Source organism: Wyeomyia smithii, chromosome 3 (genome assembly GCF_029784165.1).
Source record: "Wyeomyia smithii strain HCP4-BCI-WySm-NY-G18 chromosome 3, ASM2978416v1, whole genome shotgun sequence".
NCBI classification, from domain to species: Eukaryota; Metazoa; Arthropoda; class Insecta; order Diptera; family Culicidae; genus Wyeomyia; species Wyeomyia smithii.
The window spans coordinates 239,994,661-240,017,871 of record NC_073696.1 but is presented as its reverse complement, the minus strand read 5'-3'; the positions used below and the strand labels follow the sequence as shown (position 1 = coordinate 240,017,871).

Below are 23,211 nucleotides of genomic sequence, written 5' to 3'. Positions count from 1 at the left end.
TCCATAACAAACACATTTGCTGCAGCAATTATTTCTTCTTTGCGTTTCATGATTTCACTGCACAGAGTGACAAATCACATTATTTTTTTGTTTTCAGCATCACCCGCGTGTTTCGACCATTTTGACGATGTAATAGTATTGGTGAACCCACTCGCAAAACTTACAAAAGTTACAGTGCGAACCTGTCTGTTTTGCAGGCGCTTCCAGGCCAATTCTGGGTCAATCTCAAGCGAATAAAGAAGGGTTTTGACAGCAGTTCGGGCGAGTCCAGGTCAAAACGAGGGCAGCTGGTGGAATAAAGAAATTCGCAACTGTGTTGCATTGTGAAGCTTCGCCGTTTAGTTTCGATTGTGGCTTCCATGGCTTGCCTGTGGCACGAAGAAAAGGGTGAAAATGCTCGTGACTTCTTATTTAGAAAATTTCTTTTTACAGATAGGGTAACGGGTGTATTTTGGCCATTTTACACATTTCGTCTGATAAATTAAATGAATATTAGAAAATTTTCAGGCCAATATAAATTTCTCAACTTAATTAGTTTTCCTTAGAAAATCTACAAGATTTCTGAAGAACTTACCATTGCTTATTAAAAAAATTTCTGATAATTATCGACGTATAAGTGTTTTTTCCGCTTGATATAACCAAACAGGTTTTTGTTGGAGTGAAAAACTAGAGTATATGGATAATTTTCCTAAAAAATGCTTATAATTTTTTCCGGATGGCTCAAATACCAAATACATTCAAATAACGCGGGTTTTAACATGTTTTTTTAATAACGCGGTTTTCACGATGAAAACACGATATTTAACTCGTTTTTTTTTGCACGACACATGAAAACTGTCCAAATTGTCGTTTCAAGGTAAATTTAAATGTTTTAATAATAAAGACAATGTTTTCCATTGAAGAAATAATGAGAAGGTAAGAATAGAATATATGAAAAACATTTAATTTTTTTCAGTTTGCAAAGTTATTTTCCTAAATTGTAGAATAAAAATAAGCTGGAGTCCGCAAATCACGATTTAACTCAAGAATGCATCAGCGGATCAGCGAGAAAACTTGTATGTAAGGGTTTCTGGGACCAAGGAAGGTTATTATGCTGGTATGAGACCCCTCGCTCCTGTGGAAGGGAGAGTTGTCATAAAAATATAACACAAATGTCTGCATAACTCAAGAACTAATCAAGCAAATGGAACCAAATTTGACATGTGGAGATTTTTGGGAGCAAGAAATATTTATGTGGTAGTTCAAGACCCCTGCTTCCTCTGGAGGGTCTCATATAAATGAAACTTTTTTTTATATAACTCGAGAACTAATCAATGAGGAGGTTTCAGGAGACAAGACAGGTTTTTATGATGGTTTGATACCGCTCCTTCTTCAGAAAGGGAGAGCTTCCATATAAATGAAACACGAATTTCTACTATAGAATATTGTACTATAGAACCAGTCAAGCAAATGGAACCAAATTTGGAATGTGAGGATTTTAGAGCACAAAAAATGTTTCTATGATGAAATGATAAATATGAACAAATCGCTAGATTAATTTTTGGATGTATGTGGAATCAATTAGGAGCTTCCATGCTTTCAATATTCAAAATTAATTAAGGTTGATGCGAATTTCGAACTCTTTTTATGTCCAAAGTTAACAAAGCTATCCATGGTGGGGGGAGGGGTTGGTAGCGAAAAATAAATAACACCTTGAAGAAAAAAAAGGAATATCTTTTATAAAAGTTTTGTACTTTTTTTTCGAGGGGGGATGGGGTGACATAGAACGAAAATAAAATTTGTAACGGCCTAAATAGAAAGTAAAAAATTGGTGGATAAATATTAAAATAGAAAAATATTCCGTTTACAGAACAAAGTAATTTTTTATATTTGCCCTGAAGCAGTGGTTCTCAAACTTTTTCGCTAAACACAATGTTTTCACAAAGCACAAAGAACTCACGGCCTCTATAGACGAGACTGTCGTGTCGTCCTGCATTTTTTTCATGTTGAGTCCTAATTTGTAGAAAGATAATTACCGTACAGTGCCCATTCACCGCGAGGGTTCCATTCACCGCTCACTTTTTACTTGGAAGTTATATTTTTCCTTAAGAAAACACACTTTTTCAAAAATATGTTCACCGATACTTCAGTAACGCCTTACTGAAGGATTGGGGAAAATATTTTTCGTGAAGTGTGTTTTGTTACACAAAAAATAGTTTTTGAGTGAAAGGCGAGCGGTGAATGGAATCCTCACGGTGAATCGGCACTGTACGGTAATCTGCTCTTAAAAAAAAGAATTTTTCATCAACCCCGCCATTCGGGAACCACTGCCGTAAGGGTTTATTCTTTGGATAAAAAGAACACAAAAACTAGTTTATTAGGCAAAAGATACAGAAAAAGAAAACTTTCCCATAGTTTTTTTTTCTTTGCAACCTTCTCGTCTGTAAACATTTTCGTGGATTGTTTTCCAGATTTTTTACAAATTGCGAAATGAAATTTCTTTTTTTTTTGTTCAACTATCATTGTCTATAGTTTTTTGTACACATAGCGAGCAAAAATGTAATTTTTGTAGATTTCATTCAGGGTGGCGAAAAATTTTTTAAAATCAAATTCCCTGATTTTCCCTGAAATATAACATAATTTCCCTGATATTTTTAGTATTCGTCGTAAAAAAAATGCAACGAAGATGAACGCAGCTCTGAAATCTCAGTGGAAAAAGTATTCGATCAGATAAGGAACCGAAGTGTGGCGGTCCCGAATCAGCCTTTTAGGCTAGAAAAATCAGTTTTTGCGCTAAAGAACCGTTTAAAAAAGAATCGCGAGTCGGTTAATATATTTTCCCTAATTATTTTCCAGTTTTACCTGATATTCCCTGATCGAAAAATGAAATCCCTGACATTCCCTGATTTTCCAGGTTTTGACACCCTGTCATTAGAAGGTGCGTGACTCGGGGTAAAATTGGGCATTACAGGTAAGCGGAAGACATAAAAATTTCAAAAAATCTATCCCCAAAATGGAAGAAATATTTAAACGGAAAAAAAAAAGAATTTTCGGTAACAGTGTTTCTAAGTTTCTCCAATTTTTTTTTCTTGATTCCAGAATATACAAGTAATTAGTTATGCATAAATTGTCGATTGAAATTTACTTTTTTTATTGGGGGAATAGAATTACGTGGTCCAACGATGTGAACTTTTGTAATATCATTTCCTTCAAATCCTTCTCTCAGATAACGTCAAATACCTTGGGGTAACTCTTGACAAAAAACTTAACTGGAATACACATCTAGAGCAGGCAATAAAAAAAGCTACGAATACTCTATGGATATGTAATAAAACTTTTGGTAAACAATGGGGACTCAAACCGAAAATGATCCATTGGATTTATTCGGCTATTGTGAGACCCAGAATTACCTATGCTTCACTAGTCTGGTGGACAAAAACAAGGGAGAAAGGTGCTCAAGATAAGTTGGAAAAACTTCAACGGCTAGCCACTCTCTCAATAACGGGTGCAATAAGAAGCACACCCACCAAGGCATTGGAAGCTCCACTGTTTATGCTTCCACTGCATCAATTCATACAATAAGAAACCGAAGAGAGTGCCTTACGGATCAAAAGATCATTAAAGCTCTTTGAGGGTGATTTAACGGGTCATCTAGGTATTCTAAAAACTATTCGTATCAATCCCCTAGTGATCAACAATGAAGACCGGATGGAGAAAAGCTACAATATTGAAAGACGATTTCGAATGTTTGAACCTGAGCGTGATGTTTGGGAACGCGGTGGTCCTGATCTCCGCCCAGGATCAATCATTTTCTACACAGATGGTTCAAAAATGAACAATCGAGTGGGAGCAGGAGTAACTGGCCCAGGAATAGACCTGTCAGTTCCAATGGGCCAATGGCCAACTGTCTTCCAAGCTGATAACCAAGCAAAACTAGAATGTTCTGAAATATGCCCACGCAGGAAATGCAGACACTCAAACATTTGCATGATGTCCGACAGTCAAGCAGCGTTGAAGGCTTTGAAGTCTGCGACATGCACATCAAAACTAGTTTGGGAGTGTGTTCAATCACTCCAAACACTGGGTTGTAATAATCAAGTAGACTTATACTGGGTTCCTGGTCACTGTGGAATAGATGGGAACGAAAGAGCCGATGAACTGGCAAGACTTGGATCGTCTCATCAGTTCATAGGACCAGAACCCTTCTGTGGTCTATCCGCTTGTTCCCTTAGTGTTACGGTGTGTAGTTTTGGGGAGATAATTTACGTCAGTGTATGATCATTCATATGTAAGCTTTTTTGCAGTGGGTTTTGTTGCGCGCCTTGTAAGATTGGCAACACCGTAGAGAAAGAAAAACACTTAAAAACGAGATTTCGAGAAATATAGTCGCAAATTAAATACAGTCCATTACGTTTATTTTTATTCGCTGAGTTCCGAAGAAACATGGTCCGTCAGAGCCGGATATACTACGCGAATTCAGTGAAAGTGATTTCTGCTTGCTGGAGAAAATTGTGATTCCTGGCTCTGGAAGAAGTTAGGAAAGAAAGAAGCTAGCCACAGGGGCAGCCCAATTTCAGAAGCCGGAACCGGAAAGCAGCCGAATAGTGAAGCGTGGTAGCCATTTTGAATGAGCGCTTTGAGATCGCTTGGCTACCATACTAGTGAAAGTTGATTTCGACGCAAACGTGTGTGTGCGTCGAGAATTTGATTTTGTTCTGACCGTCAGTAACGCGGCGAACAAAAAGTGGTTCCGTATCGTGTAACAGCACAACGGAAAAGTGATAGTTGCTAAGAAACTGTTGATTCAGAATTTTGCATTCTGGATATAGTGATTCGAAGCAAGCGGTGGTGCTGCTCTGAAGAATATTTGCAGAAGTGAATAAGACGCCATTTTGGTGGTGGTATGTGTGACATCAGTTTTAGTGATCCCTTTTACAAGAGTGAGGAAATTTAACACTGATGTTAGATTGTGGTGATTGGCAAAAATTTCGACAACGACGTGAAAGCTAAAATCGAACACGAAAGAAGTGAAGTGATATGCAACTGCGGTCTGGCAAGATGAAGCGAATCTTGTTCTCGTCGCCCGTTGTTTCTCCATTAGCGTCGCCTATATTCTACACACCGATTGGCGGAGCGACACCATTCGTGAGTATTCGTGAGCAGAAAGAGCTGCAGAAACACCACCGAGACCAAGTTAAGATGGCCGAATCGGTGGTTGCTCTTGAGCAGTGCCTTGCGTCAAAACAAGGTAAGGTAGAACGAATCAGTCGTACTATACAAGCAATTGTTAATGAGAAGTTGACGAATCGGAAATTGATGGAGGTTGCAACCACTAGCCAACCTAGCGGCAGTGGTGGGAGTGTTCCATACCAAGTTTTACCGTCTCTTTTATTACAACAAATCCCTCTGCCGACATTTGACGGTCGGTATTAAAATTGGTACAAAATTCGAGACAGGTTTACGGATATCGTTGATAAGTGTGTAGGGGACTCTCCTGCTACAAGGCTCCATTACCTAGATAAAGCCCTGGTGGGAAAAGCAGCAGGGGCTATTGATCAGCAAATGCTGAATGATAACAATTACGAAGGTGCTTGGAGGATTTTGTCGAAACGATTTGAGAATTTTCGTATGGTTGTTCAGGGGCATGTAACACAACTGCTGAATGTGAAGCCGATGCCCAAGGAAACGCATGTAGAATAGCGAAATTTGCTGGACGTCGTAGAGAAGCGCCTTGAATCTCTTGCGTTTCACGATTTGAAAATGAAAGACAAGTTGTCCGAGGCAATCGTATCAACTTGGTGATTTCGAAACTTGATCCGGACACCCGAAAGGCATTGGAGGCTACAATTGACCATGGTAGCCTACCTATCTACAAAGATATGATGACGTTTCTCCGAAATCACTCCTACATTCTGGAGAGATGCGAGGATTCCTCAATCTCGGGACGACCGAAAGGAGCAGTAACAACCAATCTCCGGAGTAGTGCCCCCGCCGTTCCAACTAAGGTGCACACGGCTACAGTACAGCAAAGCAATTGTCCTATCTGCGATAGCGACCATCCAATTGAAACTTGTGACGGGTTCAGGAAGTTGAGCGTGAAGAGCCGATATGCGAAGGCGAAGCAGTATGGCCTTTGCTTCGCGTGCCTGAAGAGAGGACATCGGACTGTTAACTGCAAGACTGATACCAGCAGATTATGTTAATGCCAGAAGAAGCACCATCCCCTGATGCACTTCGAGGAGAAGTGCGAGATAACGGAGACAGCAACGAGCAATGCTGAGACGAGACCAATCGCTAGAAGCTCTACTACAACACAGGAGACACCGAAGATCGTTGCAAAATGCGAAGTTCCAGTCTTGACGGTATCGGCGCATACGCAGGTGATGCTGGCAACGGCAGTCATCGATGTAATTGACAGAAGCGGTGTAGCGCATAGATGTCGTGCGTTGCTAGACTCTGGTGCAATGGCGAACTTCATATCCCAGAGAATTAGTGATGTGCTGCGTCTTCATGAGAAATGTGTAAACGTGCCAGTAATTGGAGTGAACGGAACCCGAACAACGGTGAAATTCAAGGTGAACGCCACCGTGAAGTCCAGGAGAACAAATTGCGATTTCTCTGTAGACTTTTTGATAGTTCCTCGTATAACTGGTGCGCTACCTCCGATGGAGCTGGATGCTTCAAAGTGGCCGATTCCGAAGCAGATACTGTTGGCAGATCCAAGGTTTTTTTGTTACAGCCGAGTGGACATGCTTATTGGAGCCGAAGTTTTCTACGACCTGATGGGAAGCGGCAAGATACGGATGTCAAACGATCTTCCACTGTTGCAGGAGAGCCTTCTAGGATGGCTAGACGCTGGAACAGTCAGCGCCGATCGAAACGTTGGCAGTGTAAAGGTTTTGCAAGCTACAACATCCGATCCCAGGGACGAACAACTTAACACTCTGTTGGAACGCTTTTGGATGATCGATGAACAAACGGCCGAGCCCTTGAACAATGACTGTGAAAGACACTTCCTTGAAACGTATTCCAGAGGAGAGGATGGACGATATACCGTTCAGCAACCATTTCGAGACGATCCTGGTCAGCTTGGAGACTCCAGGAATCAAGCGGAGAAGATGTTCAAGGCGCTGGAGAACAGGCTTGAAAGGCGGCCTGAAATGAAAAAGCTCTATTCGGATTTTATCCACGAGTATCTGGAGCTTGATCATGCTAGGATACTGGAGCCTAAAGAAGTAAATCTTGAAAAGGGATATTATCTTCGCATCATTGTGTGTTAAAGCCTGAAAGCTCAACGACAAGGTTTCGGGTAGTATTTAATGCCTCCGCAAAGACCACTAACGGTGCATCATTGAATGACATTTTGATGGATGCTCCGACAGTGCAAAAACCTCTTTTTGATATCATGCTGCAGTGGCGGCTACTTAAATACGCCTTTACGGCTGACGCTCAGCGCACGTATCGACAAGTGAAGATAGACGGCGCCCATACAAAGTATCAGCGATGTTTGTGGAGAGACGACAGGACTCAGCCCATCCAAGATATCGAACTGCTGCGTGTGACATATGGTATTGGACCAGCAGGATTCTTGGCAACACGATGCCTGAATCAATTGGCCCAGGATGAGCGGAACCTGAAGCAAGCGCCGTAGTAATGAAGTCCTTTTATGTAGATGGCGTACTTTCGGGAGCAGATACCCTGGAAGGGGCTAAACGATTGCGAGAGGATCTACAGCAGCTACTAAACAAAGGTGGTTTCAAACTGCATAAGTGGTGCGCTAATGACCCACAGTTGCTTCATGGGGTGCCCATAGAGGATCGAGAGAAACAGCTTAATTTCGACGATACCAACGGGGTCATCAAGACGCTGGGGCTTCTTTGGGACTCAGAGAGAGACAGCTTCCTGTTTCGCGTTAGAACAATGACTAATACAGAAGTACCGACGAAGCTTGAAGTACTATCCGAAATTGCAAAACTATTTGAACCCCTCGGAGTACTAGGGCCGATAGTAGTAGTTGCCAAGTTGGTGTTACAGCAACTCTGGCGTAAAAATGTAGATTGGGATGACCCGATCCCTGATGAGGAGCTCGACGTCTGGAGCAGACTGAGGACAGAATTGTGCAACATCAACGATATGAAGATCCCGAGACGAGTGACTGTGGATAATACGATAGCTTTGGAACTCCATGGTTTTTCGGACGCATCTCAGAAGGCGTATGGATGTTGCGTGTATTTGAAGAACGTAACTGCTAACGGTGCAATCAAAGTGCGGCTTCTTTGCGGGAAATCGAGAGTTACTCTATTGAAGGAGTCGGAGCGGAAGGAAATGGATGGAGCATTACCAGCGGAAATGACTATCCCCAGGTTGGAGCTATGTGCTGCAAGATTGTTATCCAGGCAGATCAAAACAGTGCGCGAAACCCTAGACTTTGACATAAGTCGTGTTGTTCTATGGTCAGACTCGAAAATAGTGCTCTCGTGGCTGAAGAAGACTAAACCAGAACAATCAGTATCTGTGCGAAATCGTGTGAATGAAGTACTAAGATTAAACCCCGACGTTGAGTGGAGCTATGTTAGCCATAGGAAAATCCGGCGGACATGGTATCGCGTGGTGTGCAACCAAATGAATTGATGCGTAGTGATTTGTGGTGGAACGGACCGGGCTTCCTCCGTGTTACTAACGATATGTCGGATCCAAGAGCCGAGGATAATGAAGATGACCTTTCAGAAGAAGATTGTGTTGTGGTTGGAATAGTGACGGCTTCGGCCAACGGTAACTATCAATACGAACTTATCATGGCGTGTAGCAGCTTCAGAAGGCTGCAGCGAAGATTTGCTTACGTGTGTCGGTTCATTTACAACTGTCGGGCGAAAGGGCTTGGCAAGAAAAAGAGATCCGGAGCTATTGGTGTGATGGATTGGCGTGACGCTGTATATTGTATGGTACGCATAGTTCAGCGGGTTGTGTACTACGAAAAGATCAGCAACATTCAACGAGGTGAACGTGTGGAGGGAAAACTAAGAAACTTTAACCCTTTCTTCGATGAGCAAGAGAGACTGCTGAGAGTCGGCGGTCGGATCAAGTACTCCGATTCGCCGAGAGATCAGAAACAGCCGATGATCATCCCTGAACGTCACCATTTCACAGAAATCGTTATTGAGGCGCTGCACCAAGAGGAGCTGCACGTCGGATTGAACGGCCTGATGGCAAAGATAAGAAGACAATTCTGGCCAGTCAACGCTAAACGCACTATCAATCGATTAGTCAGAAGATGTGTGAAATGCTTTCGTGCGAATCCTCGGGATGTGCAGCAATTCATGGGAGATCTGCCCAGTGTCCGAGTCACCATCACCCAACCATTTTCACGTATGGGTGAGGACTACGCGGGCCCTTTTTTCATCAAGCAAGGGCGATCGAAGGCTCCGTGCAAGGCGTATGTCTGTGTTTTCGTATGCATATGTACGAAGGCTATTCATTTGGAACTTGTGACTTCATTGACGACAGAAGGGTTCTTACAGGCTCTGCTGCGTTTCGTTGGACGGCGTGGAAATGTGTCAGACATATATTCTGATAATGGCACCAATTTTATTGGGGCCAAACGAGAACTTCAGGAATTGTTTCAGCTTCTGAAGTCGCAAATTCTGCAAGAGAAGATAGCAGGCTTCTGTCAGCCACGTGGAATAAACTGGCATTTGGTACCACCGAAGGCTCCCCACCAGGGTGGGCTGTGGGAAGCTGGTGTCAAGGCTATGAAAACTCACCTTCACCGAACGTTGAAGGAGGCGTATTTGACATACGAGGAAATGAACACCCTCTTAATCAAATCAAGGCCATATTAAACTCACGACCGTTGGTTGAACAGAGCAAGGATCCAGCAGACTACGAAGCTCTTAGCCCTGGACATTTTTTGGTCGGCCGAGAGTTAACGGCGGTTGCTGAGCCATTGTATACTGATCGGAAGGAATCGCTGCTCTCTAGGTATGAACTGGTTCAACATCGGAAGCAGTCGTTTTGGTCAAGGTGGTCGAACGAATACATCACTGGGTTACAGAAACGTGGGAAGTGGTATAAACATCCTGATCTACTGCGAAACGGACTTCTTGTATTGCTCAAGGAAGAAAACCTGCCCCCACAAATATGGAAATTAGCAAGAATTGTTGAGACGCACCCCGGCAACGACGGGATTGTACGTGTAGTTACCGTTAAGACGAGTACTTCTGTATTCAAACGACCAACTACTCAGATCGCTGTGTTACCTGTCCACGATGATGTGGAGTAGAGCCATCCGGCTCCGGGGGGTGTATGTTACGGTGTGTAGTTTCAGGGAGATAATTTACGTCAGTGTATGGTCATTCATATGTAAGCTTTTTTGCAGTGGGTTTTGTTGCGCGCCTTGTAAGATTGGCAACGCCGTAGAGAAAGAAAAACACTTAAAAACGAGATTTCGAGAAATATAGTCGCAAATTAAATACAGTCCATTACGTTTATTTTTATTCGCTGAGTTCCGAAGAAACACTTAGAATGGAACTAAAAGCATGGGAAACTATGAAAGTGGAATCCAACTGGACAAACGCCTACATCGGTAGGCAGTACGTTTCATCACTCCGAACGTTTCTATGACTCGTAGAATACTGGATCTTTCAAAAAAAGATCTAAGCACGTATACTGGTTTAATAACAGGGCATTGTCCGAGCCGTTATCATTTGAAGGTTATGAAAAAACTTCAAGATGATACATGTCGAGTATGTGGCATGTAAAAAGAAGACTCGGAACATCTGTTATGCTGATGTCCGGCAATTTTTATCAAAAGATATAAGTTCTTCGAGAGAGGTCTTCTGGAACCCTTTGAAATCTGGAGAACAAATCCCAGTACGGTTGTGCGCTTCATACGAAGTATAATACCGGACTGGACTAATGCTATTGGCCAGACTGTAACGACCACTTCCAATAGTGATACGTTATCCTGACTTAGCAAAATTAAAAAGGGGGAATATGTCACAAAATATCAAAAAATTGGTCGCAGGGACGAGAATACCCAACACGGAAAAAAAAATAATATCATTTACTTTACTCGTAAAAATAAATTACAAAATTTGGAGACTCGTCGTACCATCGTAAAATAATGGAAAACCCCGAAGAACTAACGGTTAAAAACGCAGGCAAAAATGCCGGTCATTTACCAGTGCACATATTTTTGTTCGCCAAACATAATTTTGGAAATTAAAACAATTTTTGCAGAATTCTAAATTTTACCTTTTAAACCAATTTACTCATGTAAACATTTTTTACCTAGGTTCAGCTTATTAAGTTACTGAAAATTGTGTATATGTTACTTAAAATTTTATTTTCTCTGGATAGTTGATTCGATTCACCGAAACGAATAAACTATCCAGAGAAAATATAAAATTAAACGGTGATCAAAACCACAAATAGTATGTTACACATAAACGTCGATTTTTTTGCCTTTCAGTACATTTTTTTTAAAGCTTTTCTGTAATATTTTTTCTTTTACGCCATTCTGATTTGCTAGTTTCAACTAGTTATACGTTGAAAAAAAATCTCATCTTTTTGTAACCCTTTCAATAATTATTTCAAATATATGTTTAATAAAAAACTAAATCTTGAGTGGCACCCAAATGGTAGCGAAATTTCATTCCAATTAAAAACAGGCCAAAGCATACCCATTTGGTATTTGAGCTGAAAAATTCTATAATATGAGAGAAACTGGTAATGAAATTTACGAACCAAAAATAAAACTATTCTGAGCTTGCAGCCAGCATTCCTACATTTGCCATATTATCTTAGTCACGAAAGTACGGTGACGAAAAATTGGGCCGATGAGATTGGGCCGAACAGAAGAAATCTTCCTATTAACTATATGGGATAAATATGCATGAGATGACAGTACAGTGGGGAACCAAATTCTTGATGAGCACCTTTGAAAGAGCAGTTGCATCATTAAAACCCCTAAAAAATCAGCACAGCATTCGATTTGTGTATACTGTTGTACAACCAATCTGGAGAACGTTTTATTCACAATACCGGAAGGAACATCTTTGAGAGTATCAAAGCGAAGGAGATATTTAACTATTTTAAAGACCACAATTGTAATTGATACCTAACTAAGTATCAACAGTATGGCTTTGACAAACAGTTTAAAACGTACTTAGCTTCATTTTAGAAAAACAAAAATTGAATTGTACATAGCAAAAGGCCTTCTGCAAAAAATTTACATCTTTTCGTTGTAACGCACGTATACACTATCATTTACTTTACAACGATTCTTTGGCATCTTTTATTCAGCAATAATCTCCTGCTAATCAACACCCAAGGAAAATATATCTACATTCGCACACACGTGGAAGACCGTACGTCATACCATGCTGCGAAACAAACAAGATGACGCAGATCATGTAAATTTAAAAACGGCCGCCTAGGCGATCAAATCACACTTTTGCACAGCGGTGTACACCACCCTGCCGCCTATAGGACGCAGGCGCTCAATCCTAGACAGTTCTTATCAAGCGCGAAAAGCCACACGCTCAGAAAACTAGCAAATCTTTTTAGAACCGCTCGCTGAGCTATAAACTTTTACATCACACATCATGGCGGCGAGTCGTTGAACTACTTACTCTAGTTCAAGGTCACAGTCATGCGAACACCCGGCAGCCGGCTTCACGGAATTGCGGTGCGGTATTGCGATCTATGCACAGTCACATGAAAGTGCATTTGAAATGGGGCAAAAGCAGAGCTAGGTACGTGACGTGCGGGGTGCACCGGCACTAGTTTACATTACCACACGCGCGAGCGATAAAAGTGCACTTGAGGAAAAGTGAAATAAGCTAGTAAACTCTCGATGCAGGGCTGCTGTACATGCCCTATTTCCGGCAAGCGATAAAATCGTATGAGAATATTTGATTTTTTTTTTGCTTTCCAAGTTCAAAACTATGTCAAACACGTGAAGGTACTCGACTTGAATAAACCCGGCATTCCCGAGACTAGACGAGACAACCTAACGTGGAATGTCCAACAATACAGCATAGTTTAGTTGGCAAAGTACAGTTTACTACAGTACTCGAAACACCGCCCACGATAGTGCTCGCGGCTGGGGCAGGTTGACAAACATTGTAAACATACCGATTTAGTGTTAATTCAACAATGTAATCCGCTGCGAATGAGTATCACTGATACATTGGCTGTCTAGTCTGTCTTGTTTACGTGTAGTTCGAATCGAACCGGTAGGCAAATTTTAACACGTGCTGAAATTTAAAATGTGTTAATTACCACACAGTATGATAACATCTTACGAACGAAAGATTATTAAAAAAAATAAAAAATTAAGCCTATTAAATCAGCACCTATTTTCACATTGTTCTAGTTAGTTCATTGAAATCAAAACTCCGTGAGCACGATATACATTTCACTTTTTCTTGGACGGAATAATCTTTAATTTGTTGCGCTAGTCATTTTAGTTTGAGGATGCACAAAATAGTCAAGCAAGTAGCGAGCACAGAGAAGAGAACCATCAACAGCGCGTTTGGCAAGCACCGTCATATTCAAGGTCAACATGGGAAGAGTACGTACGTGCAATCTGAGCAAACGTTGTTCCAAAAAAGGAAATTGTTTCGAAAGACTTTTATACATTTTCAACCACCGGCTCAGTGATGTTAACGAAAAATAAATGCAATTTGATTATTCTCGAAAATTTTTTGGTCACCAACACCGGTCCGACGTACCGTTCTTCCCACTAGGGACCAGTTGGGAGCAACAACATCATGCACACAATCTGCGTTAACGAAAGATGCGGAAAAGGGTGATAGTGGACCCCCCGTCTGGGTTTAGCGACGGCACGTGGAGAATAAGTTGCTAATAAAACCAGTACACTTTGTAGTTACATTGTAAGCTGCTGAGTGAATGGGCGCACCAACTTGGAGTGTGGCGCACGCGGTTTCGTAACACGCACAAATATCTGCCCTTAGCCTACCCTACCAGTCTGCTAGCTTCTTAGTTCTGTGTCCTACAAATATCGTAGCGTATCGGATCCGATAAAAGCATCGGTAAGGCTTTCGATCCCTTCGCCCAGAACGGACATTTCCGTTCCCGACCCTGTAGAAGGCGGTGGGGCAGCAGCGTTTTCGGCGGTTTTTGCCGTAATATTCACCGTAGTACCGTCGGTAACACTGATGTTGTTGTTATTAGTCGGGTTTCGCTGATAAAAGGATGTAATTTTGCCGCTTCCGCGTTCGATTGAGTTTCCATTGATTAGGCAGTCACGTGGGGTTTCCGGACTGTATTGGAATAATTGATCTCGACCATTGTTAAGGGCTATCGGTGTTGTTGGGACTGACTTGGGAAGCTCGAAGAGGGACTTGGAGGAAAGGCCGTTGGAACCAAGCAAAGAGGCACAGTTCGGATTTGCTTGATTGTACGACATCTGATGGGGAAGTGGAGTGGAAGGAACCGAACGCGAGATACTATTGTACGGTGCCTTAGGAAACATGTCTTCCGAATCCAAAATATCGGACATGATTGGGTCTGAGGCTTCGAGTTTGATTGAGTGAGGCAGATTGTTTGGAGCTGAGGAAGGTTCGTTCAGCATGTCCAAGATGTTGTTGGGATCGGAGAAATCATCGCACTCGGAAGGAACGGGTGTTTGAGAAACTGATGTGAAATTGGAATGATTGTACCCATCGTAGTTGGGAATTAGTGGCACACTACTGGAGCGAGACTCCAACGAATTGACCATATTCGGCTGAGGTTGCATGTGAGCCGAAGGCCCGCATATCGGTTGAAAAGAAGGCATTGTGTTCGAGTTCAATGGATTTGGGTTTAATCCGAACCTATAGTTTTGCGCTAGAGAGGGACTGGGAGGAGCAGAGGCAGAAAGCTCATTCTTGACATATGACGGACGTTGCTGGTATCCAGATAACTGGAGAGACTGCTGATTCTGCTGGAGTATATTAAGTGTAAGGCCATTATTAGCAGCTTTTGTTTTGCGATGGATTGGAGTGTTTCTTGGACTAACAAACGGACTAGCATTGGGAGTGCCACTGCGAGCCGGCTGTCGTGTTTGCGCTTGAACTCGCGGAGACTGCGGACCGGCCGAAATCGGCACGAAATTGTAATTTTTTCGTCTTCCATTAGGACTCTGTAAAGTAACTCCGCCATTGGCTGCTGTCCCCACCGCCAATCCGTTACCTAAATTATTTAAACAATTTTCGAGTGTTAATTTCGATCCAGAATTGGAACCCTTCTTTCCATCCATGTTAATGCATGACGTTCCATCCGTACTAGCGATACCATTTCCATGGTGACGTTGAGATAGCATTGCCAGCGAAGCGGCTGCTGATCCCGGCTGCAAACCTAGCTGCTGTCCACCAATCGAGCCATCAAACCCGTCAAGTTGCCCACCTACCTGCGGTTTGTCTATGCCACCAGATTGTGCCATGTTTTGCTCTAGCATGCTTCTTAACTGTGATATCTTTAAATTCGTATCACTATCGTCGAATATTCCACCATAGCCTCCGCCTACCTGTCCGACAGAAGACACAGCATGCTGTCCCGACGACGACGATGGCGTTGATCCCGCAGGCTGTCCATCCGGATGATTCTCCTCCGGAAAGTACTGCAACAGTTCCTGATCTTGATCTTGTGAATTCTCTTCCTCGCAGTTCAAGTAGTCATCCAGTGCGTTTTTGTCCATATTACAAATGCTGATCACTCGTTCCCTCGGGATAATAAAGTCCTCTCTACTGCTTGTAACTAAATCTTGCGACTCAATCAGTATCAAATTTCCCATTTCGTCGTAATGCGGAGCGGAATTATTTTGCGCCTCAATCGCTTGCTGCTGTTGCTGTTGGAGCATGCGGAAACGCTTTTGACGAGTTAAATGCGCTATCGAGGCTGCACGCTTTGCCGCAGCGCTCGGGGGTCTCAGACTTGAGCTCGGTATGATTTGCAAGGCTTGGTTCTGTGCGGCGGCCTTCAACTGTTGCGCCTGGCGGACTTTCTTGCAGAAGATGTTATACTCCTCGGCAGGGCTGCGCATCTCTCGACCGGTGGCAGGCATCGCATTCCCCGCAATTGATGCTGGCATGACCGCCGCTGTTGAGGCCAAGACACCGTTGCCTGTATCACAGTTCAGTTTTGTACTTAGATGGCACTGCTGGTGCGAAGGTGGTTGTTGCTGCTGTTGTTTCATCGCTTCGGCCCCGAGGGACGTATTATTGTTATCGTCGTCGGTAAAATCCTGCCGCTCGTGCTTGATGACCTGATGTAAGAGGACAGCGGAAGGCATAGCCGGGCTGCCAGCAGGAATGGCACAGGCTGGGCTTCTACTGGTTGCATGCTGCAAGAGGGTATGGTGTCGTGATGATTGGAGCTGAGTGGATGTCGTCGATGATGACGGCTGCGGTTCGGATGGACCAACCTCGGAGTCGATGCTGGTGGAAAGAGTCTTACGGCGTTTCCTTCGACGTTTCTTCAAAGCGGCGGCCTGGTGGTGGAAAGAAAATATTGTATTTGACTACGACCAAAATAAAGATTTTTATTTTAATCAAATCTAATTTTTCTTTATGAAATTCGAATAATATTACAACTAGTTCGCCTGAAACTCTTCATATAAGAAAAAAGAACTGATGTATTTAGCGATTCTTCTATTGTCATCTTCTGGCTTTTAAGTATAAATGCGAGGATTCAAACTAATTTGTCCGTGAACAATATATCAATCAACACATCACTCTACTGTTAAAAAGATAAGCCATAGACATGCAACAGACTGATAGCCTATAACATGCTTAAATTTATAAATAACATATGCATAATGCTAGGAAATAACGCTGCATTAGACTTTGGCACATAATCATGATTTTATTTGACTCTAAACTAGAAAATTTATCCGCTCATTAGGAGGATATTCCCCATCTTTACGACGAAATCGTAGGTACAAACTTTCGAGATTACCGCACACTTCCGACCGGCAGTGCGCGTACGTGTGTACCTTCGCTTGGGGGGAAAGGAAAAGTGAAATCGGCTGCAGTTTGCAATACGTTATCAGTACGACAAAATGCAGTCGCCAGTCCGCTATCAACACCCTCGTTACTATTGGACTAATCAAACGAGAAGCAAAACATTCCAAATCCCAGCAAGGATTAGGAATAGATTAGCAAAGTATCCGGCACTGTGTGTGTGCGATCCGAAAGGCTCGAACAAAGGACAGAACAACGGAAAACAAACCCTATACTAGTGTCTGCAAGGTCACGTTTCTGCTGTCGTTTGCAGTTTATGTAGTATGTATGTGCTGATGAACGTTAAAAAAGACGCGTTTGCAGTCAACCTGGAAGCAAACACATTTCATCCAAACAGCCTGCGGGATACTGTACGGTTTCTGTTAACATAAATTAATGAAATTGGACAAAAAAAGGTTTTTTGTGAAAAAGCATTCAAGTTTTGAATTTAAATTCTATAGCGTTCAAATAGAAGCTTTACTATATGTTAATTGTTAGTCATTCAGATGCTTATGTTTCAATTGATAGTAATAAGCGGAAACTCGTATATGAACAATATCGATAAACGCGATGTAGAACGATCCGTGTAAAAATCCTGTCAATTCTGAAATGCACGTGATTAAAATTCGCGTAACTTTAAAAAAATCTTCCTGACAAATTAGGAATTAATTCCAAAAGCCGCGTAAAAGCGACTGCATTTTTTCTTTCTTCATCTATAATTCATTTGACACGGCACAAATACAATTTAATGTTTAACGGCGCCAATTATATCTGGTAACTTACTTTCTAAAGTATCTTAATAAATAAAAGCAAATTTTTTATCCTCGCTGCCGACTACGAGCTGAAACTAAATCTAACTTAAAGCTAGAATGTTTTGCATTAAAAGCACTGATTTGTTGTTTGATGGTTTTCCATCGCCAGAGGTAAGCAGCATATTGAATATGTTCCGCTGCTGGGCCAAGATATTACGGACTGGCATATTGGGTTGTCTCCCTCGGGACCTAAGAGTATCGTGCGGGTCTAGTTGCTGTTTCCGGATCCGGGGTCTTAACGTGTTCTTGTCGTTTGGTTGGATGTAGGCGGAAGGGAATAGGATTAAACTGGGGCGTGGATGGATTTCAGGAAAACGTATATAAGGGACATGTAGGATAGGTCACGGCTCGCCAAGACATCACGAACAAGAACAGCCGGCTGCCTACTTTCGGCCTGCAGGGAAGCTATTAATTTAGACCTGGCGTCACGGTGTACAGGGCATGACCAAACCACATGCTCTATGTCGTGATAACCCTCACCAGAAAGCGACTGCATTGTACTTAATTATATTACCGGTCAACTCAAGCCAAAAAATCGACAACAACCTATCAATAATCGAAAAAAAATTGTACTTACGGTGAGTTTCTTCCGCTCCTTAATCTCACGTTGTAAAAGTTTTTTCTGCAGCAACTGTCGGCTGGCGATGCTGGCCGGTGAATTGAGATTGTTTTTTGTGATGAAGCTGGCCAGTTCGTTGATGGAACCGAACGAATTCGGTAGCATCGCTTCGGCCCACACCTTTATCACCTTCCACGCTTCCTCGTCACTGGGTACGTGATCTTCCGGTGTGAGTTTCTGTGAACGAATAATAGGCACAGGTTGGTTACCAACAATGTCTGTCTAAGTGTAGAATAGTGATCGACATCGGACATGTGCACTTTCAACAGTAGAACAGATCACAAGTACTGAAATTCCAGAAATGGAACGGACTGGACCAGAACTTAAACCTAACATGTCGTTCCGACGTCGATCGCTGGTGTAGAACCGTAAGTCGACCATGATATTTACCTCTCCGGTGCTGGCGATGAGATCAGGCAGTTTGGGAGCAGCCAGTTTGGTGGCTTTGCGCATTGCTGCGTAGCAGTAACGGGAGTGACCGCGTGTTCCCAAACGCCGGGGACGAATACCGGGAAACACCTGCTTCATTACCTTACCGAAGTCCGCCGTTGACAACGGTTTGATGTCAATTCGTTCGCAGTAGGCACTGGTTGTGAAAACAAAGAATCCATTATTACTATTAAGGTTTCTTCAGATGATTGAGGTTAGGAAACTTACGTGTAATCTTCATACACTTCCTGCTTCGGGATGGAAACATTTGGATCTGGTTCGAGGTGCGATCGTACCCAGTTTATGGTGTGATTAATCTCGGAACGGGTACCGAGTGGGTTCTGAGACTGACGCAGTGGGTCTACGTTTTAGGATGTAATTGCCAGAGTTAGTTACAGTGCTACACTATCTATCAAACAGTAAAACATTACCTGTTTCAGGATATCCACCAGGCATTCGCAGGTACAGAAGTAATCGTTCTGGGGGCCGAAGATTAGAAATCTTCTCCAGTAAATCCACAATTTGCTTTTTAGAGTTATCGCTGGAACGAAAACAAGTACATGCATATATTACAATGCTAGCAATATCACGCTAAAGTTGTAAACTTGCGAATCCGTCGCACGTGCTAGAAAATGTCAGATCAATTGTTTGCTTATCTCTACGCTTTGATAAGAATTCGGACCACCCTAGTGGGCATCCTCTTATCAGTACCTCTTGCGCTGTGGACTCGAAAATTATTCTACACACATACAGAAATGGAACGATAAGAAGCCGATGCTTGATAAGAAATCAAAATAGCGGATCAAATCAGCTGTAAACGCTGGAAACCCTTTACCAAAGTTTTCGAAATTCATTTCATTGACTGATTAGACACGCGCTGCGTGAGGAAGACACATACCCACCGTTAGTGAGAGCAAGATTAGTTTTCAACTTTTATTGGGATCTTTGTTAACATTTTTAACGATTTTTCAAACTTACTTTACTTACTTTACTTTTTTGGCTAACGGACCGTTCACCGGTCCAGGGCCGAACGAATTAGAGATGTCCATCTTCTTCTGTCTTGAGCAGCCGTTCTCCAGTCTCCCCGTACACCAGCAGATCGTGCATCTTCTTCCACCGCGTGCGAGGCCTACCACGGAGTCGACGGCCTCTTCCTGGTTCTCTACTGAAGATAGTTTTGGCGGCTTTCTCGTCAGGCATCCTGGCTACATGTCCAGCCCACTGCAGCCTGCCCCGCTGTATTACCTTCACTATATCAGCATGTTTGTATACCTGGTACAACTCGTGATTTATGCGTCTGCGCCACACTCCGTCTTCCAGTTTACCGCCAAGTATCGATCGCAGAATTTTACGCTCAAAAACTCCGAGCACTCGTCGATCAGCTTCCTTCAGCGTTCATGCTTCATGTCCGTAAAGGGCCACTGGGAGTATCAGCGTCCTATACAGCGCTAGTTTTGTGCGAGTTTGCAAACTACGGGACCTTAGCTGGTTACGCAGTCCGTAGAAAGCCCTGTTCGCAGCTGCAACTCGTTGTTTCACTTCACGGCTCATATCGTTGTCACATGTCACAAGCGTACCAAGATAAACGAATTCGTCAACCACTTCAAATCGTTCCCCATCTATCTCCACCTCAGCACCAACACCACGGGGACTCCCACGCTCTCTGCCAGCTACCATGTACTTCGTTTTGGCAGAGTTAATGACAAGTCCCAATCTCGCTGCTTCTCTCTTGAAAGGTACGAAGGCCTCCTCCACGGCCTTACGGTTGATACCGATGATATCGACGTCGTCCGCAAAGCCAAGAAGCATGTGAGATTTTGTGATGATCGTACCGTTTCTTTCGACGTTTGCTCTTCGTACTGCACCTTCAAGAGCGATGTTAAACAGTAGGTTGGAGAGCGCATCCCCCTGCTTCAGTCCATCCAACGTTACGAACGCGGCTGATGTCTCGCCAGCTATCCGCACGCACGATTTTGATCCCTCCAGTGTCAAACGACTCAGCTTCATTAGTTTCGCAGGGAAACCGTGTTCCAGCATGATCTGCCACAGCTCGTTTCTTTTCACTGAGTCGTATGCCGCCCTGAAGTCCACAAAAAGATGGTGAGTCGATAAGTTGTACTCGCGGAACTTATCGAGGATCTGTCGCAGGGTGAAAATTTGATCCGTCGTGGAACGCCCTTGTCGGAAACCAGCCTGGTATTCGCCAACAAAAGATTCCGCTAGCGGTCTCAATCTAAAGAACAGGATACGGGAGAGCACTTTATATGCGGAGTTGAGCAACGTTATCCCTCGATAGTTGCCACAATCCAATCGATGGCCCTTCTTATAGATAGGGCATATGAGGCCTTCCAACCAGTCGTTCGGCATTTGTTCGTCCGCCCAGATTCTTAGTATTATCTGGTGGACCGCATAGTACAGCCGCTCGCTTCCCGCTTTTAGAAGTTCGGCCGGGATACCGTCCTTACCAGCAGCCTTGCCGTTTTTCAGCTCATTAATCGCCTTTTTCACCTCCTCCTGTGTTGGTGGCTCCACAGCTTGTTCGTCACTCATAATCGTCATCCTGTTCCTGCTCTGCTCATCCGGTACCTCACCGTTCAATAGCGCCTGAAAATGCTCCTTCCACCTGGCTGCAACCGTCGGTTTATCAGTAAGCAGGTTGCCGTCCTTGTCATTACACATGACCGGCACCGGGAAATTCCTGCTTCTGACTCTGTTGACAGTTCTATAGAATCTCCGCACGTCGTTTTGAGCATAGCTGTCCTCTGCGCTGGCGAACACCTGCTCCTCGTACTCGCGCTTCTTCCGACGGTGGGTTCTATTTTCAGCAGCTCTTGCCACCCTGTACCTCTCTCTGTTCTGACGCGTAGCCGCAGTGAGCATGCGGCTCCTGGCACGGTTCTTCTCATCTGTCGCTCTCTGGCACTCGGCATCGAACCAGCCGTTAGGCTGCCTTCCACGCGTCGTACCTACCACCTCTCTCGCAGTCGTTTCGATGGCGCCGTGAATACTGCTCCACAGCCCATTTATGTCTTCCACTCCTTCCTCCTGCTGTTCTGCGATCCGTTGATCCAGCTCTCTGGCGTATTCTGCTGCCGCCATCAGCTTTCAACCGCTGAATGTTGAAACGCGTCGTCCTCTCTGTGCGAGATTTCAGCACGTTCGACAACCGTGCGCGGATCTTACAAACGACGAGATAATGGTCAGAGTCAATGTTTGGTCCCCGAAAAGACCTAACATCAGTAACATCCGAAAAGTGCCGACCGTCAATCAGTACGTGATCGATCTGGGAGCAGGCTTCTCCATTTGGATGCCTCCAGGTGTGTTTCCGAATATTCAAACGTGGAAAATAGGAGCTACATATGGCCATTCCTCTGGCCGCGGCAAAGTTTATCAGCCTCAGGCCGTTTTCATTGGTTGACGAATGGAGGCTATGCCTTCCAATGACCGGACGGAAGAATTCCTCCCTCCCAACCTGTGCGTTTGCGTCTCCGATGACGACTTTTACGTCGTGTTTTGGGCACTCGTCAAAGATTCGCTCAAGCTTGTCATAGAACTCATCTTTGACTTCATCGGATTTGTCGTTTGTCGGTGCGTAGGTGTTGATTAAACTGTAGTTGAAGAATTTGCCCTTAATCCTCAACACGCATATACGGTCATCTACGGGCCTCCACCGGATGACTCTTGTTTTCTGATTTCCCAGCACTACGAAACCGACGCCCCGTTCCGCTGCTTTGCCGCCACTGTAGTAGATGTGGTACTTCAAAGAAGTGCGTGCAATAGGGTCTACTGCACGGAATTCCCTTTCTCCGGAATTTGGCCACCGAACCTCCTGAATCGCTGCGATTTCGACTCCCTGCCGCTGTAGTTCTCGAGCAAGCAAGCCAGCCCGCGCCGGTTCATTGAGAGATCGGACGTTCCAAGTACCCAATTTCCAATCGTTAACTTTAATCTTTTTCCTGTTCGTAGCCTAGGTCTTTGCCGATTGATCCGTTCCGTATTTCTAAAATCGTTGTTCGTGGTTGGTGAAAGGTTTCGGTATGCTACCTTACCAGGGTCGCGATACCTACATCCTGCTGATGGGGCTGCCATCTTAGGTGTAGCTGGCGGGATACAGCATTCCATAATTCAGCCGCCCGCTCCGGGTCAGACGCTGTTGTACGCCGCCCCTATGGGGATACAGCCGCGTACGACCCCCTTCCCAGTCAGCATACGACCATAGTTTCCACCGGGGTTGGTTACCCGATCTCCGCTAAGGTTACTCGTATTCCGGTCGGCACCACGATTTTTCATAATTTCCGAAATTCCACAATTCATAATTTCCTAAATGAGAGTAAGTTCTATCCAGAAAATGGTCGTTTTACCGTTT

At 43.7% G+C, this 23,211-nt stretch overlaps 3 protein-coding genes across 3 annotated transcripts in view; 2 read left to right on the top strand and 1 right to left on the bottom strand.

Annotated features, from left to right (window-relative positions):
• Window positions 1-3,078: 3,078 nt before the first annotated feature.
• Window positions 3,079-23,211, bottom strand: part of LOC129726847 (uncharacterized) — a 31,742-nt gene continuing 11,609 nt past the window's right edge. Inside the window, exons 2-6 of the mRNA XM_055683995.1 lie at window positions 19,277-19,386; window positions 19,074-19,206; window positions 18,807-19,002; window positions 18,375-18,593; window positions 3,079-16,474 (exon numbers count right to left, since the gene is read on the bottom strand). Coding sequence (XP_055539970.1) covers window positions 13,997-16,474; window positions 18,375-18,593; window positions 18,807-19,002; window positions 19,074-19,206; window positions 19,277-19,386 — 3,136 coding nt within the window. The 3' untranslated portion in view covers window positions 3,079-13,996. The remainder of the gene's footprint in view (window positions 16,475-18,374; window positions 18,594-18,806; window positions 19,003-19,073; window positions 19,207-19,276; window positions 19,387-23,211) is intronic.
• LOC129729147 (uncharacterized) lies at window positions 6,207-7,630 on the top strand. The gene is made up of 2 exons (XM_055687631.1): window positions 6,207-7,214; window positions 7,262-7,630. The coding sequence occupies exons 1-2, from the start codon at window positions 6,207-6,209 to the stop codon at window positions 7,628-7,630; spliced, it is 1,377 nt and encodes a 458-aa protein (XP_055543606.1).
• LOC129729146 (uncharacterized) lies at window positions 8,577-9,818 on the top strand. The gene has a single exon (XM_055687630.1). The coding sequence runs from the start codon at window positions 8,577-8,579 to the stop codon at window positions 9,816-9,818; it is 1,242 nt and encodes a 413-aa protein (XP_055543605.1).

Excerpts from the sequence above, each read along its gene's own strand:
- LOC129729147 (XM_055687631.1), top strand. The coding sequence starts at position 6,207 with ATGCACTTCGAGGAGAAGTGCGAGATAACGGAGACAGCAACGAGCAAT. Across the intron at positions 7,215-7,261 it reads GGATACTGGAGCCTAAAGAA|CCTGAAAGCTCAACGACAAG; the intron begins GTAAATCTTGAA and ends TGTGTGTTAAAG.
- LOC129729146 (XM_055687630.1), top strand. The coding sequence starts at position 8,577 with ATGGTATCGCGTGGTGTGCAACCAAATGAATTGATGCGTAGTGATTTG.